This window comes from Geotrypetes seraphini, chromosome 1 (genome assembly GCF_902459505.1).
Source record: "Geotrypetes seraphini chromosome 1, aGeoSer1.1, whole genome shotgun sequence".
NCBI lineage: Eukaryota > Metazoa > Chordata > Amphibia > Gymnophiona > Dermophiidae > Geotrypetes > Geotrypetes seraphini.
Genome location: NC_047084.1, coordinates 148,909,362 through 148,929,587, shown reverse-complemented (window position 1 = coordinate 148,929,587; position 20,226 = coordinate 148,909,362). Strand labels below are relative to the sequence as shown.

Sequence of the window (20,226 nt, the reverse complement as noted above, 5' to 3'; positions counted from 1 at the left end):
CGGCACCTGGAAGTGACGTCAGCCGGAGAGATGACGCGGTTACAAGGAACATTTGAAGTTGTTGCCTGTGGAGGTGAATAGCTACAGGTGATGGGGGAGGGGAAGGAATGGGAAGAGGCGGATGGGCATAGAGGAGAAGGGGTACCGGCGCCCCCACCAACATGGTGCCCGGGGTGGACCCACCTTCCCTTACTGTGCCACTGGGCTGGGTATATGTACAGGACTAGGTTAAGGACCACTGTTTTAGGGGGATGGGATGGGATGGGGTTGAGCTTGCTAATTTTCAAGATCCTACATGGCATTCTTCCTCCCCTAATCTGATGGAATTGTTCAAGACCTGACACTACCAGATCCACCCACATACTCAAACTATCTTTCCCCTCGTTAAAAGGTGTCATGTATGCAGGTAAATTAGGGAAATCCCTTGTCTTCAAATTCACTGAGCTTTGGAATAACCTCCCTGCCCCGCTGCAGAACCTAGGCTCATTCCAATTATTCCGAAAGCATCTGAAAACCTGGCTTTTCTCCAAAACGTAAAGCTATCTATTTAAAATGTAAAGCTAGCTATCCTCTTCTTAACCTCTAATTTCATATTATGTCCTTCCCTCATTTATTGAATTTACGTGTAAACCGTACCGAACTCTATATTTCTGGAGATGATGCAGTATACAAACTTAAGCTTTAGTTTAGTTTAAAAAGAGAGAGAGAGAAAGAAAGAGAAAAAGAAAGAAAGGAAGGGAAAGAGAGAGAGAGAGAGAGAAAAAAAAAAGAAAGAGGAAGAGAGAAAGAAAGAGAAAAAGAAAAAACTTTGGAATAACCTCCCTGCCCCGCTGCTGAACCTAGGCTCATTCCAATTATTCCGAAAGCATCTGAAAACCTGGCTTTTCTCCAAAACGTAAAGCTATCTATTTAAAATGTAAAGCTAGCTATCCTCTTCTTAACCTCTAATTTCATATTATGTCCTTCCCTCATTTATTGAATTTACGTGTAAACCGTACCGAACTCTATATTTCTGGAGATGATGCAGTATACAAACTTAAGCTTTAGTTTAGTTTAGTTTAGTTTAAAAAGAGAGAGAGAGAAAGAAAGAAAGAAAGAGAAAAAGAAAGAAAGGAAGGGAAAGAGAGAGAGAGAGAGAAAAAAAAAAGAAAGAGGAAGAGAGAAAGAAAGAGAAAAAGAAAAAACTTTGGAATAACCTCCCTGCCCCGCTGCTGAACCTAGGCTCATTCCAATTATTCCAAGCATCTGAAAACCTGGCTTTTCTCCAAAATGTAAAGCTATCTATCCTCTTCATAACCTCTAATTTCTTATTATGTCCTTCCCTTATTTATTGAATTACTTGTAAACTGTGTCGAACTCTATCTTTATGGAGATGATGCAGTATACAAACTTAAGGTTTAGTTTAGTTTAAAAAGAAAGAAAGAGAAAAGAAGAAGAAAGAGAGAAAAAGAGAGAGAGAAAGAAAGAAAGAGGAAGAGAAAGAAAGCGGAAGAGAAAAAGAAAGAGAGAGAGAAAGAAAGAAAGAGAAAAAGAAAAAGCTTTGGAATAACCTCCCTGCCCCGCTGCTGAACCTAGGCTCATTCCAATTAAGAACATAAGAAGTTGCCTCCGCTGGGTCAGACACGAGGTCCATCGTGCCCAGCAGTCCGCACCCGTGGCGGCCCATCATGCCCATGACCTGTAATTTGATCCTTCTATAATCCCTTTTATCCTTCTATCTATACTCTGTCTAAAACCTATCTTAACCCCTATTTGTATCCTTCAATCCCCCTATCGGTCAGGAATTTATCCAAACCTTCCTTGAACCCCCGTAGTGTACTCTGTCCTATCACAACCTCCGGAAGCGCATTCCAGGTGTCCACCACCCTCTGTGTAAAGAAGAACTTCCTAGCATTGGTTCTAAAATTGTCCCCTTTCAGCTTCTCTGAGTGCCCCCTGGTGCTTGTGGTTCCCAATAATCTGAAGAATCTGTCCCTTTCCACCCTCTCTATGTCCTTCATGATCTTGAAAGTCTCTATCATGTCTCCTCTGAGTCTCCTCTTTTCAAGGGAGAAGAGCCCCAGCCTTCCCAACCTGTCTGTGTATGAAAGGTTTTCCATACCTGTTATCATTTTCGTCGCTCTTCTCTGGACCCTTTCAAGTATCGCCATGTCCTTCTTGAGGTACGGTGACCAATACTGGACACAGTACTCCAGATGCGGACGAACCATCGCACGATACAGTGGCATGATGACTTCCTTCTTCCTGGTCGTAATGCCCTTCTTAATAATACCCAACATTCTGTTTGCTTTCTTGGAGGCCGCTGCACATTGTGCCGTTGGTTTCATTGTAGTATCTACCAGTACACCCAAGTCTTTTTCAAGATTACTATCCCCTAGCACTGACCCCCCCCATTTTGTAGCTGAACATCGGGTTTTTTTTTCCTAAATGCATGACCTTGCATTTCTCTATATTAAAGCACATTTGCCATTTTCTTGCCCACTCCTCCAGTTTGTTTAGGTCCCTTTGTAGGTCTTCACATTCTTCCGTGGTTCTAACCCTGCTGCAGAGTTTGGTGTCATCCGCAAATTTTATAACTTCACACTTCATCCCTGCTTCTAGGTCGTTTATGAATACATTGAACAACAGCGGTCCGAAAGCATCTGAAAACCTGGCTTCTCCTAGGACAAGCAGGATGAGTCAGCCACATATGGGTGTTGTCCCAACAGCTCCCAATTTGCGGATAAGCTCTCCAATAGCTCAGAGAGATTTTTTTTTTTTTTTCTCTGAGCACGTGCAGTGCCCGGGCCCCACTGGGCATGCCCGAGCCCTACCCATTTCCCCCTGCTTCCCCCTAATCCCCAGTCTTTAGTTTCCGCCCGTTCCCATCGGTCGGATTTTCTACAGCTCTCCATTCCAACTTTTCTACTCATCAACTTGAAGATGCCTGAATCATCTAAAGAAACAACTGGGATGCAGGAGGAGGATGAACACACTGGATCCTCATGAATTGTGCGCCCACTGATTGGATCCGGCGCTCGAGGTTTCCGTGTTGCTTGCATTGTGCGCACATGTCACCACGTGCACGCAAGCTAAGGAAGAGGGCACTGAGAGACTTCATGAAGAGAAGTGAGGCCCGAGAATCTTCCTCCAGCAGCCATCCTCATCGGATTGCAGCAGCGGGGGATCCACAAGCTACAGCGGCAAGGAGCCTCCAGGATGCCCTGGCTCAGCTAATCCCCCCGCCTGCACTTGGCCCGGTAGAGAAATATCTCCCGGAGTCCCTGCATGTTGCCACTTACAGCCAGCCTCTGCAGGGCAGCCGATAGGAGTCTCACCAGACCGAGAGATCTCTCCAGGAGTCCCTGCATGTTGCTGCTTACAGCCAGCCTCTGCAGGGAATGAAGAGAAGTGAGGCCCGAGAATCTTCCTCCAGCAGCCATCCTCATCAGAATGCAGCAGCGGGGGATCCACAAGCTACAGTGGCAAGGAGCCTCCAGGATGCCCTGGCTCAGCTAATCCCCCCGCCTGCACTTGGCCCGGTAGAGAAATATCTCCCGGAGTCCCTGCATGTTGCCGCTTTCAGTCAGCCTCTGCAGGGCAGCCGATAGGAGTCTCGCCAGACTGAGAGATCTCTCCAGGAGTCCCTGCATGTTGCCACTACAACCAGCCTCTGCAGGGAGCAGATCGGGGGTTCAAAGGTAAGTCCTATCTGCTTGTTTTTGGGAAAACCTCTGATAATCTGTTGCAGCCCCGAGGGCTCTGCCCCACCCTCCTCCCAATCTGAATTTAAGGAGAAAGAATCTCCCATGCTTCTTTCCCTTGGAGGGGACCTGCAGACCTCTCCCCCCAGTAGGAGACATGCTGCCCCAGAGTTCAGCTTGTAAAGGACATGCTGGAGAAAAAAAAAAACCCCAACTCAATGTTTCTTTCCCTCTTGGGGTCCTGCAGAGTCTGCAATTCACACCTCTCCCACCCCGCCCCCCATCCCCCTCTCATGTTGGGAACGAGGAGTCTGCCTTTCTCAGCAGGGTGCTGATATCATCAGAGATGCGGCATGTCAGACCATGCCTCTCCAAAGGTGGGGGTTTGAAACTCCTCAGTCTAAAAAGCTGTTTGCTCTTCATAAAACCTAGGCAGAGTGCTTTTCCAGCTAGCATGAGGGACTATGATACTATTCATGATTTCTATAGCACTGAAAGGCATATGCAGTGCTGTACAGTTTAATATACAATAGGCAGTACAGCAGGAGAAGCCCACTCAAGAGGCATTATCACTCCTCTTTCTCTGCCTCCAGGCACAGTGGGAAACGCAGCCAGGAGCACTGGCACAGATGAAGGGGTGCATCCTGCCCCCTCTCTGCAGGCTCTCCCCCCCTCTCAAGAAGGACAGAGAAGGGTGGTGGGGTACATGGAGCCACCCAACCAGTCAAGTGGAACAGCACATGAACCTGCAAACCACCAGGGGTGGGACCAGCAGCCACAGTTAATCCTGCTGACCCACTCTCTCTCAGCGGGCTACACTCCCCACAATGCCCCCCTTTAGAGGGAGCCACGCACAACAACATGGCGCGGTCCAGTGGCATGCCATGCACCCAAGCAACGGAGGAACAAGCTACACACCAGCCTCCAGCCACGCCCCGAGTCACCATCCACAAAAATAAATAAATAAATAAATAAATAATTCACTAAAAAAAAAAAAAAAAAAAAAAAAAAGAAAACCCACAAACGAGGACTCACCCCAAGTCCCTCCAGAAACTCACAGCTTTTCTCAAGATCCACGTGGGTGGACAACAAGTACCCAAGACAGATTACTACAAGGCCTGAACTACCAGTACCAGTACTTCACGCAGGCAGTGGCGATTCCAGTCCTCAAGAACCTCCTGGACTGCAGAGACAAGATTTGGCTGACTCCCTCCTCAGGGCAACCAACATCAAGGAGACTGGGATTGAAGTACTAGATCTTTCCAGCCCAGGGATTCGACAACCCGCAGCAGCCATACATGGACATTGCGGTAGCTTAAGAGAAACAGGGCAGCACGACCCCCTCCCTCCAACCCCTGTCAGGGAAGGACCTGAAAAACCCTGGTTTCCACGGGGAAAAAGACCTTCGAGGGCGCAATGCTGAGCGCACGAATTGCTGCACTCCAGTTCCAGATGCGGCTTTATCAGGAGGCCAGTGAGAGGAAATAAATAAATAAAATAAAAAAGGGACTCCAGCTCACTACTGAGCCAGTCCACACTGGCAGCAGTCTGTGCCCCAGCGCTCGCAACAGTAACATAACTGCTACGCAAACAAGCACCGCCTGAGGGGCAGGGGCATCCAAGGGCAGCCCTCTCCCCAAGGCAAAAACAGAACCTTGACCACCCTCCGACCCAGCAGGATCAGATTGTCTGCGAAGGCTTGGCCCAGGATCACCAACCAGTGGGCCCTCAGTATCATCAAGCAGGGATTCCGAATTCGTCTCCACTCCCGCCCCCCCCCCGAGTGGGCGGGGCACCCTCCATCTGACGACCCAATTTTCCTGCAGCAAGGAGAGGACCTGCTTCGGCAGAATCAATAGAGGCGGTGACGAATAGAGGAGATCACCAAGGGGTTTCTACTCCAGGAACCCCCGAGTCACCATGGACAAGGACAACGCTCGTTCCTGGATCTCTGCAAGCTCAACAGGTGCATACACAAGGTCCAGATGCACTCTCTGGTTGCAGTCTTGGCCCTGTTACAGCCCGAGTATTGGCTAGTATCCCATGCACCCAGCCCACAGGAGGCATCGTCGCTTCTATAGCCAAGACAGACGCCTCCAGTACAAGGTCCTGCCCCTTGGACTCTCAACGGCTCCAAGAGCGTTCACAAAGTGCGTGGCAGTGGCACATCCTCGCCTTCAAGGGGTGCGCGTCCTATCTTATCTCGACAGCTGGCAGCCCCGTCAACCACCATAACCCTCCTCCAAGAACTGGGGTTCCTCAACTACATGAAATCCCACCTGATACCCACCCAGGGGATATCGTTCATCTGGGCAGTCAAGGACACCATGCAGACCAAGGCCGTCCTACGGGACTACCAGATCGACGCCATGACATCCCTGGCCCAGTGCATCCCTGCCAGCAGCTCATCGTCGGCACGCTCCGGTCTTTGTTGTGCAGCACACCAGACTACTCATGAGATCCCTGAAAGGGCACCTCAGACGTCACTGGGACCAGTGTACCCAACCTCTGACCACCCCCTATTGGAGCTCAGGGCCATAGGGAATGCCCTCGAAACCTTCAAACAGGCAGGGCAGTACTCACCCAAACAGAAAACCAGGTGGCCTTGCACTATATCAACAAACAGGGAGGGACAGGGTCAACCTCGCTCTGCAAGGAAGCTTGCCACATGTGGGAGTTCTCTAACTCTATTCAATGCCCCATCCAGGCAACTTACCTCCCGTGGAAGCAGAACGACCTGGCAGAAAGACTCAGCCACCAGCTGGATCCCGATGAGTGGTGTCTCAACCTAGCGGCGATGAAGAAGATCTTCAGCACCTGGGGCACACCGAGCATCGACCTGTTTGCAACCGAACCGAACTCAAAATACTCGACCTTCTGCGCAAAGAGATCAACCCATCGCCGTCTCAGCCCCGACGGCCTGTCTGTGAGTTGGAACCACGGACTCTTATATGCCTACCCGCCACACCCTAAGTCCTGCAGAAGATTCTTCAGGACAGAGCAACGGTGATCATGATTGCCCTGTTCGGGCCCCTGCAACCATGGTTCCCGTTCCGGCAAGGGATAGCAGTTCACCCACCTCTCCCCCCTCCCGATCAGTGCAGTTCTCATTACACAACGCGGGAACCTTACCCTCCACCATGACCTGCGTTCCTTAGCCCTGACCGCATGGATGATGAGAGGATGAACCTACCACAAGACGTGGAGCACACTCTTATGGTAGCCAGAAGACCTTCAACCAGAAAACGCTATGGGTTGAAAGGGAGAAGGTTCCGCTACCAGTGCACAGACACGCAGCGAGACCCCTACAACTGCCCCATACCGGACATCCTGCAGTACATACTGAGCTTATCTCAGGGGGACCTAAAACCCACTTCCATCAAGGTCCATCTAAGTGCAATCACGGCATACCACGCTGGCCTAGACAACAAACCAGTGTCGAGGCATCCAGTAATCACAAAATTTCATGAAGGGACTGTCCAATCTGCACCCACCGGTCAGACCACCACCGCCCGGATGGGACCTCAACTTGGTGCCGCATCAGCTCACCTCGACCCCTTCAAACCTTTGGGGGAGGCAGATCCCGTATTCCTGGCCGGGAAAACCCTGACCATCGTGTCGGCCGACACACTCCTCCATGAGAACAGGGTGGTACCCAGAACCCACCCCAGCAATCCTATCTTGCCGAAGGTGGCTTCAGCGTGCCTCCCGGCACTCTACATCTCCCCACAGGGAGGCACACAGCCACCTCAGCAACACCTCCTGGACTGTGTGCGGGCCCTGACTATGCAGCAGATTCGACAAGCCTCAATTGTTCGTCTCCTACGACCAAAACAGACCAGGACTTCTGGCCACCAAACTCAGGCGCTCGCGCTGGATATAAGAGTGCATCCCCATCACCTATAGAAAAGCGCAGCATCAACCGCAGGTGGGAGCCAACGCCCACCAGCGCAGAACCATAGCCACCACAACGGCTCATCTGCACCACACACCAATAGGGGACATCTGCGATGCAGCCACTTGGTCCTCCATGCACACCTTCACCAAGCACTACTGCCTCGACATAGCATTCCACGCTCCAAATGCATTCAGCCGAGCAGTCTTGGAAGTGGCTCTTCCCTCCCGGGAGGGACAGCAATCACTAGCACAGCCTTGACAAACACTGATCAAGTAGGGTGTTATAAATATCTACAAACACTGATCAAGTAGGGTGTTATAAATATTGATTAAGCAGGTCTTCCAGCATTCCTGCCTAGACTGAATGTGGAATAGGCAAGTATGAATTCTCACATGCAAGTACGAATTGTCACTGTTGACCAGTTGGTTTCTCACTGTTCATTGATTGTCATTGACCAGTTTCGCTGTTCTGTGAGTTAAGTAGGTCTTCCAGCAATCCTATCTAGTCTGGATGTGGAATAGGCAAGTATGAATTCTCATATGCAAGTACGAATTGTCACTGTTGACCAGTTGGTTTTCTCACTGTTCATTGATTGTCATTGACCAGTTTCACTGTTCTGTGAGTTAAGTAGGTCTTCCAGCAATCCTGTCTAGTCTGGATGTGGAATAGGCAAGTATGAATTCTCATATGCAAGTACGAATTGTCACTGTTGACCAGTTGGTTTTCTCACTGTTCATTGATTGACATTGACCAGTTTCGCTGTTCTGTGAGTTAAGTAGGTCTTCCAGCACTCCTGCCTAGACTGAATGTGGAATAGGCAAGTATGAATTCTCACATGCAAGTACGAATGGTCATGTTGGCCAGTTGGTTTCTCACTGTTCATTGATTGTCATTGACCAATTCACTGTTCTGTGAGTATTATTGCTCAGTTAACACAGCACTTTATCTAAAACCTTGGTTCCACAACTTCACCTGCTTTGCCTGATTACCCTGCCCGGCTCGGCCTCCACAGCCAGGCGAGGGATGCACAAAGCGCTAAGGCGCAGGTCCAGTCGGTACATCCCTCGGCTAGGGAGTCACCCATATGTGGCTGACTCATCCTGCTTGTCCTAGGAGAAAGTGTAGTTACTTACCTGTAACGTAGGTTCTCCGTGGACAGCAGGATAGTCAGCCACACAACCCACCCGCCTCCCCATACGGCCGACCCGGCCACAGCTAGGAACATCCTGGGGATTAGGGGGAAGCAGGAGGAAATGGGTAGGGCTCGGGCATGCCCAGTGGGGCCCGGGCACTGCACGTGCTCAGAGAAAAAAAAAATCTCTCTGAGCTATTGGAGAGCTTATCCGCAAATTGGGAGCTGTTGGGACAACACCCATATGTGGCTGACTATCCTGCTGTCCACGGAGAACCTACGTTACAGGTAAGTAACTACACTTTTTCTCCAAAAAGTAAAGCTATCTATCCTCTTCTTAACCTCTAATTTCTTATTATGTCCTTCCCTCATTTATTGAATTACCTGTAAACCGTGCCGAGCTCTATCTTTATGGAGATGATGCGGTATACAAACTTAAGGTTTAGTTTTAGTTTAGTTTACTGTATTCTTCATGCTAGCTGCAGATGATCCTGACGGGCAGGTTTGGTCCTTTCAAGTAAATAACCCCGAGATATTCAGGCAGTAATGCAGCTATTCCGATACTGCGAATCAGCCACATTCTGTGTTAAATATGGCATCATTTCCATCATGCTGAGTGCCCATTTTAGCCAGTGGGAAGCAGAGCTGGCATTTTAAAACATAAGTTTTTACTGTGCCTTAAAAACCTCCATGTGGGCCGCGATAGAGATACATGCTGAGAGGCACTTAGGAAGTCTTTTTCATTTACTTAAACGTCAAATGCTCATTAAAAGAGGCTGAAGGGGGAACAGCCCGGTGGCTGAGTGACCGATTCTGTATTCTGCCATGCGGAGGACCTGGAATTCCGTTCCAGGATCAGGACTCTGGTTTACAGGAATGGGGCAGGGAAAAGAAAAGAACTCGCCAGAACGGGAAAATGAGTTCCCGTGGGGACGGGGAAAAATTTGTCCCCGTGTCATTCTGTATGAAAGCAATAGGATAAGTGGGAACCCATGCTGTTGCAAATGAAGGTGCCTGGCTTATTCAGTTTAATTTAACTTGCAAGTCCAAAGGTGTCGGCTGAGACTAAAGGAAACTTAGGCCCAAATTCTGTAACCAGCGCCTAAAGTTAAGCACCTATTTCAGAGGTGCTCAACTAGTTTGGCGCCTATCTAAATTGAATAACAAGTTCAATTAAGCTTTTTGATTAGCACTGATTGAAACATAGGCGCCTATCAAGAAAGCGCTTAAAAATTTAGGCGTCCGACAAAAAAAAATAGGCGCTATGCTGTTAGGCGTGGGCGTGGCTATGTGTTAGGCGTCTTCTTACAGAATCGCTGCTCTTAAGCGTGCTTGAGCGCTCGCATGGACGCCTAACTTTTAGTTATGCCTAGAGCTGGCCTATATAATGGGCGCCTCCAAAATAGGGGCCGCTCAGCGTGATTCACTAAACAGCACCCAATTTTACTTGAATGGCGCTGAACAGTGCCTAAATAGGCACCTAACATTTGGACGCTTCGCATAGAATTTGTCCTTTAATAATTAAAAGGGTTCATAGACGTCAGCACGCTGACAATCCAGCGCCGACAATTCGTCGCAAGACAGAAGCGCGCGGGGGAAAAAGTAATTTTTAAAGAGGTCCGATGGGGGGGTTTAGGGTGGCAACCCCCCCCCCCCACTTTATTGGTTAGTGTTCGCGCTGCTGTTGGAGGGGGGGGCTCGGGGGGTTGGAAACCTCCATGATAGCGAAAACGGAACTTTTTCTGATTTTTTCGGGAAAAGTTCCGTTTTCTCTATAATGTGGGGGGTTTCACCTCCCACCACCCCCCCCCGCAACGGCAGCGCAAACACTGACCAATAAAGTGGGGGGGTTGCCACCCCAAACCCCCCCGTCGGAGCTCTTTAAAAATTATTTTTTCCCCCGCGCGCTTCTGTCTTCCGCCGAATTGTCGGCGCTGGATTGTCGGCGCGCGATTATCCCGTCTCCAATTAAAAGCACTGTGCTTAAGACTGCAACACATCTGCCTAGAGCTTATGAAACTCTTCTTTTTCTTTCTTCCTAGGTTCATCTTTCAAATCAAGCTGTAGCAAAGGGGAAAAGGCACTAGAATTTGTTCCAGTAAACTTACATTTACAAAGGATGCGTGTGCACCATAACGGGGCCAAAGGTAAATACCTGGTTTTTGTGTGTTTTCTTTTCTCTTCTTTATTCATTTTTAATCTCTTAACAAGTGTACAAATTAAACCATACATATACAGTGGTACCTCGGTTTACGAGTGCACCTGTTTGCAAGTGTTTTGCAAGGCAAGCAAAACATTTGCAAAATCGGTGCCTCGGAAACCAAGCACGGCTCGATTTACGAGCACCCCCCCCTCCCCCCGCAATCCGGCACCCGCCCCTGCGATCCGGCTTCCCCCCTGCCTCGAACCGGCACCCCCCCCGCCACGATCCGACCCCCCCAACATGATTGGGCATCCCCCCGCCACGATCCGAACCCCCCCCGGCCGATTTTCAAGAGTGCCCAGATGAGGGTAAGAAGCGGCGGGGGGGTGCCCAAATGTGTTGGGGGGGATGTCGTATCATGGCGGGGGGGGTGCCCAATTGTGGTGGGGGGGGTCGGATCGTGGTGGGGGGTGCCAGTTCGAGGCAGGGGGGGTGCCGGATCGCAGGGGGGGGGCCTTCGAGGGAAGCAATGCCGGTTCTCGGGGGGGGGGGCGGGGAACGCATCAAAGCGAGTTTCCATTATTTCCTATGGGGAAACTCGCTTTGATAAACGAGCATTTTGGATTACGAGCATGCTCCTGGAATGGATTATGCTCGTAATCTAAGGTACCACTGTACATGAAAACATCACTTGTATATCTGATAAGAATAACAAAAGGTATATATATATAACCCTATACCCCACCCCCATCTCCATTATTATATTATACACAATAAAATAACCCCATCCCCCTCTTTATTATTTATGGTATATATTCCAATAAAATAGAGTAAATGGTGTCTAATCATCACAAAAAGATGTCATACCAGTTTTACATCCTTGGGCTAAACCAGTTTCCGTTCCAGCTGGCTCACTGTGATAGTAAGAGTGGATGGAGGGTGAGGCGTCCTCACAAACAGCGCCAAACTACGATTGTGGAGAGAGCATGAATTGCGTGTGGTTCAAAAGACACAACATTCAGAAACCTGCTCCTCTCAACAGCTGCTAATTCAGGGGCATACTTATCCCCTAATTTTATTAATAAATTATGCCCTATTGGAAACCATAGAAGGGAACCTACCTAGACACTACCAGGTCTACCCACTGCACTCATACAAAGACCCACTCATTCACTTAACACACAAAAAACAAGAAAAAAAGTGGAGAAGTCCAACGCAGGCGGGGATCGTGAGAGGAGCCACCGCCGTGTCTTTCAACTAAAAAATACAATACGGCAAGGCGAGCAGGGAGCAGGCCAGACCGAAAAACAGAACCCTAAGCGCGCATGCACACTCCCTGCGGGTCCCTACAGCTCACGGAAAACAGGCGCACGCAGTGGGAGTGCGCATGCGCGGCTTAGGGTTTTATTATATTAGATGGGAGAATTGGGGGTAGTTTGTAAAACAGATGTTTTAGGGTTTTTGAGGATAGGGTTCAGGTTGCCCATCTCCCCAGATCCAAACTCGCTCAGTTTTATTGTTGGAATGTCTTTATTTTTGCCATTTTTGGCGCGAATTTGCTGGCAGCGGCCATCTTGGATTTTTATCGATCTTTCTTCAAAGCTTAAATTCTGCCTCAAAACTCGTTGATTTTGTTCAAAATCGGTAGGGATGGATTCTTTGGCCCCTAATCTATCGGTTACATGTTTGGATTGCACCAGATAGCTGGTGCAGGAGCATCCATGTACCTCGTGCCGCAGCTTGCTAAGAGAGGGGGTGGGAGTTTTGGACCCTCTCTGCTCTGGGTCCTTGAGAGCTGAGGAGCCAGCATGGACCCGGCATCTGGGTTGAAAACCCACCAAATGCCCATTTTGGCTGATGGCACTAGGCGCCTATGCACTTAGTTGGGGGGGGGCGGCGGTTCCCTTCTGAATATCGCCAACAACTCTGCGAGACCCGGCTGCTGCTCCCGGGTATGGCTTTTCTCTAGAATTGATTCCACTGCTCCAGCTCTTTTGACATGGCAGGTGAGCGCGTCTTCTGCCGCTGGGCAAAAACATATAAGTGAGGCGCCACACATGTAGGTTAAGGTGCTTTCCGCATTTAGAGGGAAGATTAATTTTACAAACCTAAACGTTGAAAATGTATATGAGGAAAGCTCAGGGGCTTACATATCTGTATGCTGCCACTTGAATTGCAAAATGGCAGCTTAGTTTAATTTAATTTTGTCTATTAAGCATTTGATAAATCGCCTTTCAAATAACATCAAGACAGTTTACAATAAAGCAGATTTCAAGAGGACAGTCAGAAAAATCTGACAGAGTAGGAACTATATATGTGTCCAGATATCCCATCGACAAACAATCCCCCCTCTTGATTAGCTGCTGCCCCCGAAGCAGACACCCCTCGAATAGCAGTACCCCAGTCTGATTCCCCCTTCTGATCATCGGTGCCCTCATCTGGAGTCGCTCCTCTTACTTCTCCTGGGCAGCCTGGATCTTCTGATTGGGGGAGTGAGCTATTAATCGAGAGGAGTCTGCTGGTGGGGGGGCCTGGTAATCAGATTGGGGGAATGGGATCGTGAACAAGTTATGGCGAGGCGGCAGTTTGGGCAGGAGGTAAATGCAGCCATAGGAGCCAGCAATATGGGGTGCTGTGAGTGCTTCCCTATTGAGCAACCTCTTATAGAGCAACCCATATAGAGTGCTTCCCTATATGGGGTGCAGTGAGTGCTTCCCTATTGAGAAACCTCTTATAGAGCAACCCATATAGAGTGCTTCCCTATATGCGGTGCTGTGAGTGCTTCCCTATTGAGAAACCTCTTATAAAGTAACCCATATAGAGTGCTTTCCTATATGGGGTGCTGTGAGTGCTTCCCTATTGAGAAACCTCTTATAGAGCAACCCATATAGAGTGCTTCCCTATATGGGGTGCAGTGAGTGCTTCCCTATTGAGAAACCTCTTATAGAGCAACCCATATAGAGTGCTTCCCTATATGGGGTGTTGTGAGTGCTTCCCTATTGAGAAACCTCTTATAGAGTAACCCATATAAAGTGCTTTCCTATATGGGGTGCTGTGAGTGCTTCCCTATTGAGAAACCTCTTATAGAGCAACCCATATAGAGTGCTTCCCTATATGGGGTGCAGTGAGTGCTTCCCTATTGAGAAACCTCTTATAGAGCAACCCATATAGAGTGCTTCCCTATATGGGGTGCAGTGAGTGCTTCCCTATTGAGAAACCTCTTATAGAGCAACCCATATAGAGTGCTTCCCTATATGGGGTGCTGTGAGTGCTTCCCTATTGAGAAACCTCTTATAGAGTAACCCATATAGAGTGCTTTCCTATATGGGGTGTTGTGAGTGCTTCCCTATTGAGAAACCTCTTATAGAGCAACCCATATAGAGTGCTTCCCTATATTGGGTGCTGTGAGTGCTTCCCTATTGAGCAACCTCTTATAGAGCAACCCATATAGAGTGCTTCCCTAAATGGGGTGCTGTGAGTGCTTCCCTATTGAGCAACCTCTTATAGAGCAACCCATATAGAGTGCTTCCCTTTATGGGGTGCTGTGAGTGCTTCCCTATTGAGCAACCTCTTATAGAGCAACCCATATAGAGTGCTTCCCTTTATGGGGTGCTGTGAATGCTTCCCTATTGAGCAACCTCTTTGACTGTCCAGTGAAAGGTGATTTCCATTGGGTTTAGCACCCATAATCATTTTGAAAAGTTGGCCCCTACGAGGGTAGCCTTTCCTCCCTCTGACACCAACAATTACCATAACTAGTTCATGGGTTAGTGCAGGTCTAAATCTTGATGTCGAGGTGTTGGGGTATGCACGTTTCTTCCCCTTATTGATAAAGAGAATAGATGTGTAAAAGTTCTGCCTGCCCTAAACCACTTACAGACTGCCCAATCTGCACCCTCTTTTTGCCTAAACGTGGCTAGGAACTCCACAGGTTAGTACTGTCTTTCTAAAATGGGATTTTATCCAGTCATGCTTTATACACATGTGATTGCCGGGATTTAGGGCCATAATCGAAACACTCCTTCACCGATGTGGCTGTTAAGCTGCCTTCCAGCAGGTGGCGCTAACTTGAGGAACCAGAGGCTGAAAAAGAGCCGATGTAAACCTAGGAATGTTAGGGTGTCTAGCCAGAGGAGTGGGGCTCAACAGGGAGCAGAAAGTAAAAACCCTCTGGTGGGGCAGATCAAGGGGGCGCCGAGGTTAGAGGCCCAAGGAGAAGGGAAGTTGCCCTGTAGTTTGGGTCTCCCCTGCTTATGTGTAAGTCACTAGAACAGTGTATCGCAAACTGTGCCCTGACACACTAGTGTGCCGCGGCAAGATTCCGGGTGTGCCGCGAGACGCTGGCGAGGAGGAGAGGCGCCGACTGCCTAAAGGATGCACCTCTCACAGTGAGAGGCATGTCCTGTAGGCAGTCAGCTGGTGCCTCGCCTCCTTGCCGGCGCCTCTCCGCCGCTTGGCCCCCCTCCCCCCACTTGTGTTGTAATAGCGTGCTGAGGGAACCATCTGGAGGGCCTCCACACGTATGGACGTCAGCAAGATGACATCACACATGTGTGTGACATCATCATGTCGACCTCTGTGCCTTCCAGACGCAGCCCCGAGTTTAGTGTGCCCTGGCTTCAAAAGGTTTGCGAGATACCACGCTAGAAGACAGCTAAGGTAAGCCAAGCTTTAACGTTGGCTCTTCAATAATCCTCTTTAGAAGGTCTAGTTGAAACTAGAGAATGACACAGTGACAATATTCATCACCGTTCCCGTCCCCGCGGATAACCGCAGGAAATAATCCCATGTCATTTTCTAGTGTCTATTTCAACCTCAGTCCTTCTACACCAGCATTCTTCAAAGCAAAGCTTGTGGGTCAGTGGTTGTGGCCATTCATACTCTGATTCTTATGTGAGCCAAGGATAATGAAGCCATTGTGACATCACTGATGTGATTGCCTCTTAGGCACTGGTGGAATGAGGCATTATGACATCACAATATCTGCTCTGGATACCAGAGACTGTCATTCTTTAGTGTCTGTTTCAACCTCAGTCCTTCTACACCAGCATTCTTCAAAGCAAAGCTTGTGGGGCAGTGGTTGTGGCCATTCATACTCTGATTCTTCCCTCTCTCCTTAAAGAATGACATGAAGATTGTTTACCGCAGTTATCCACGGGGACGGGAAAAGTGATGAATTTTGTCACCGTGTCATTCTCTAGTTGAAACCAAGCCCGTGTTTGTGGAGCCTTGCATGCAGCTGGATGTACTGTGGATTTGAGGACTGGGTAGAGTTTGCCTTTGAACTTAGAGACATTATTCTTTATTTACTGTGCCTGTGAGGTAACAGGGTTCAGCTTTGTTCAATAAAGGGGCATTTGTTTCACTTTGGGGCTCATTTTCAAAGCTCTTAGACTCGCAAAGTACCATAGGTTACCCTGGTACTTTGCATGTCAAAATGCTTTGAAAATGAGCCCCTTTGTATCTTTGTCCGACTGTGTTTCATGAAGGCCTTGCTCCCACATCATTCCCATGTTACTGCATGCCCTTACGATGCCTTGGAGCGAACGCTCAGGCATGACAGGTAGAGTATCTTGGACTGGGTGGTTCATTGCAGTGGTTGTAGCATGGAAACACACATCGTCCCGCGAGAACTGACGCAGGCATTGAGGAAGTAGTGCAGCGCCGGCTGGATGCTGAAAAGAATGCTCCTGCCCCGCCCTGCTGGCCGTGACGAGGGAGGAGGCAGCCGGCGATGGTATTTACTGGGAGGGGGAGGGATGAATAGGCCGCCCCATTGTATAGGCCGCTTTAGGTTTTAAAACGCATAGATAAGCCGCGGCTAGTAACATGGGGCGGCTTATCTAAGAGTTTTAAAACCTAAATCGGCATTTCCTGGGGCCTATACATGGGGAAATACGGTAGCTTCCCCCCCACGATTTGTTCACCCATTGTATCCTCAGCCTTTGGTTCTCTCCTACCGTCGTTGAATGGTTTGCGTAATGGCAGATTACTCAAAACCTAACACATGACAGTAAAGTTGTAATGTAAGTACATGGATTTGGAGCTATACTGTAACGGAGCAGAACTAATGTTGTTATGTCTCACGCTGACAGACTAAATAACCTCCAGTTGGCTCAGGGAACTCTTGTGCCTTGGATTTAATTTTTCATCCTTATTCATTATGCAAATGTTTCTGGTATCATCAGATACCATCACGTTAGTTATGGAAGACAGTGGGAGACAAATTCCTACTGAAATTAAAAGAGCATCATGTTGACTAATGATTCTTACATCTTGAACGCTGTGCAAGGCGACCTCTCGCTAAGGGGGTTAAGGATAACCCCGGAGGTGTTGGAGCATTGGGCTGATAACCAGGTAAGTCTGGTTCAAATCCAGCTGCTGCTGGTTTCAAGTTTATTTAATTCTTGATATACCGCCCGTCGAGAACATCTGAGCAGCGTACAACATAGCAAATCAAATGGAGAGAGAGAGAGAGAAAAAAAAAATAGAGGGTTAAGAGGGGAACAGAGATTAACAAACTATGATGAAATACAACAATTGATAGGAAAGAAGAGTAGGAAGCTGGTTTTAAGAAAGGTTTGGACAAATTCCTGGAGGAAAAGTCCATAGTCTGTTATTAAGACATAGGGGCAGCCTCTGCTTGCCATGGATTGGTAGCATGAAATGTTGCTACTCCTTGAGTTTAGGACAGTGAAGCCATTGTAACATCACTGATGAGTTTGGCTCTGTAGAATGAGGCATTATGACATCACAATCTCAGCTCTGGAATGTTGATCTCATTGGGGGTTCCGGAATCTTTCTCTTCTTTGAGATGCTGGAATATTGCTACTCCTTGGGTTTTGGCCAGGTACTAGTGACCTGGATTGGCCACCATGAGAACGGGCTATTGGGCTTGATAGACTATTGGTCTGACCAAGTATGGCCGTTCTTATGCTTTTATGTGAGCCAAGTATAGGACAATTAAGCCATTGTAACATCACTGATGAGGTTGGCTCTCAGGCACTGTGGAATGAGGCATTATGACATCACAATCTCAGCTCTGGAATGTTGCTCTCATTGGGGTTCCGGAATCTTGCTCTTCTTTGAGATGCTGGAATGTTGCTACTCTTTGGGTTTTGGCCAGGTACTAGGGACCTGGATTGGTCACCGTGAGAACGGGCTAATGGGTTAGATGGACCTTTGGTGTGACCCAGTAAGGTTATTCTTATGTTCTTATGTACACAGGCCAGCTTCATTGGAGAGTCTCTATGTAGCCACTCATAAAAGTAGCAAGTAGCTCTCGCAAACCTTTGAATAAAGGAAGTGATTAAATCAAATGCGCTGGTGAGCAAAAAAGCCTTAAGTGCCATTTTGAATCTATCCAGGGAAGCTTTCATTTGAAGGGAGGTCAGAAGGGCATCCTGAAGGGTAGGTCTGGTGCCGATAAGTGTCATGAGTGACTAAAAGATTTTGCCGAAGAGAGCGAAGGGTTCAAGATATAAGATATTAGCCAACAGTCCAGGAAAAATGGGGTGTGAGTTTGTCATATTTTGGAAACCAACAGCAGAATTAAGTATGTTGATCTATAGGCAATCGGGAACCTATGGGCTGATTTCAGAAGAGGAGTGATGTGATCGAATTCCGTTGCCCCTTCTGCTTATTAATGGAAGTCATTTAAACTAGAGAATGACACGGTGACAAAATTAGTCACCGTTCCCGTCCTCGCAGATAACCGCGGGAAATAATCCCATGTCATTTTCTAGTGTCTATTTCAACCTCAGTCCTTCTACACCAGCATTCTTCAAAGCAAAGCTTGCGGGTCAGTGGTTGTGGCCATTCATACTCTGATTCTTATGGGAGCCAAGGATAATGAAGCCATTGTGACATCACTGATGTGATTGGCTCTTAGGCACTGGTGGAATGAGACATTATGACATCACAAGATCTGCTCTGGATACCAGAGATTGTCATTCTTTAGTGTCTATTTCAATCTCAATCCTTCTACATCCTTCAAAGCAAAGCTTGCGGGTCAGTGGTTGTGGCCATTCATACTCTGATTCTTCCCTCTCTCCTTAAAGAATGACATGAAGATGGTTTCCCGTGGTTATCCGCGGGGACGGGAACGGTGATGAATTTTGTCACCGTGTCATTCTCAACATCCATTACCTCGGGTAGAGACTTGGGGCCCGGTATTCAGACCGTGGGAGGCAGCCTGGCTATCAAGGTCGGGCCGTATCTGGTGACAGGCATTGAAAATTTCCAGGGGTTTTTTGGCCACTGGAAACATAGCCGGTTAAATCAAATATTCATCGCCTGGCCGGCTAAGTTGTAACAGCCAAATATAAGCGTAGTATTTCTGCAGGTCTGTTTGGCTGCGAAAGCTGGTTAGCCAGTAAATACATGACATAGCCGGTGACGGAGCTAGCCGCTATGGACTAATATTCAATGGCCATCTCACGCTGAATCGTACTATTTAACCAGCCAGAAGCCATTCCTGGCCACTTATTACATTACAAAACCACATTACTAAAAGTTCTATGCGGTTTACAAAAAATTATCAATTATGACATATTACCTAGAAAGAGTGGATTAATTAGTCAAATATTTAAGGACATCTCTTTCATCATTGTTACTTTTCCACCTTAGTCCAGTCAATTATTTTATCTTGTCTCGACTACTGCAATGTTATTTACCTTGGTGTTACAAAAACATGCCTCTACAGCAGGGGTAGGGAACTCCGGTCCTCGAGAGCCGTATTCCAGTCGGGTTTTCAGGATTTCCCCAATGACTATGCATGAGATCTATGTGCATGCACCTCTTTCAATGCATATTCACTGGGGAAATCCTGAAAACCCGACTGGAATACGGCTCTCGAGGACCGGAGTTCCCTACCCCTGCTCTACAGATTGCAATTAATTCAAAATACTGCTGCGAAATTGATTTTTTGGGAAACGTAAATTTGATCACGTGACGCCGTTGCTTCAAAGTCTTCATTGGCTCCCAGTTTGTTTTAGAGTTCAATTTAAGTGTTGCCTGTGTTGTTTTTAAAATTTTACATGGTATTTTTACTCCTCTCCTTCCTCTATCCTGGAATGTTTATAGATCTTCTGTTGCAAGAGGTGATCAACATTTCAAATTATTTCTTCCTTCCAAAAAAGGGATTAAGGGAGTTAAGTTTTTCAGTCACTCTTTGATTTTTAAGCCATCTCAACTGTGGAACGACCTTCCACTTCTTTTAAGGAGTTCCGGCTCACTTCAACCTTTTCGCAAATCCTGAAAAACGACTTTATTTGCTAAACACTTTGAAAATTAACTTTACCAAACTTAGTCTTATTCTTTTCTGGTTTTTTATTCGATAACTTAAATATTGTAAACCGAGTCGAGCTTT

General features: G+C 47.9%; 1 protein-coding gene across 7 annotated transcripts in view; it reads left to right on the top strand.

The window, feature by feature from the left end:
- INPP4B (inositol polyphosphate-4-phosphatase type II B) overlaps window positions 1-20,226 on the top strand; it is an 812,760-nt gene that overhangs the window by 456,803 nt on the left and 335,731 nt on the right. For all 7 annotated transcript variants that reach the window (XM_033939865.1, XM_033939855.1, XM_033939874.1 and 4 more), the window contains one exon: window positions 10,756-10,860. In XM_033939865.1, coding sequence (XP_033795756.1) covers window positions 10,756-10,860 — 105 coding nt within the window. The remainder of the gene's footprint in view (window positions 1-10,755; window positions 10,861-20,226) is intronic.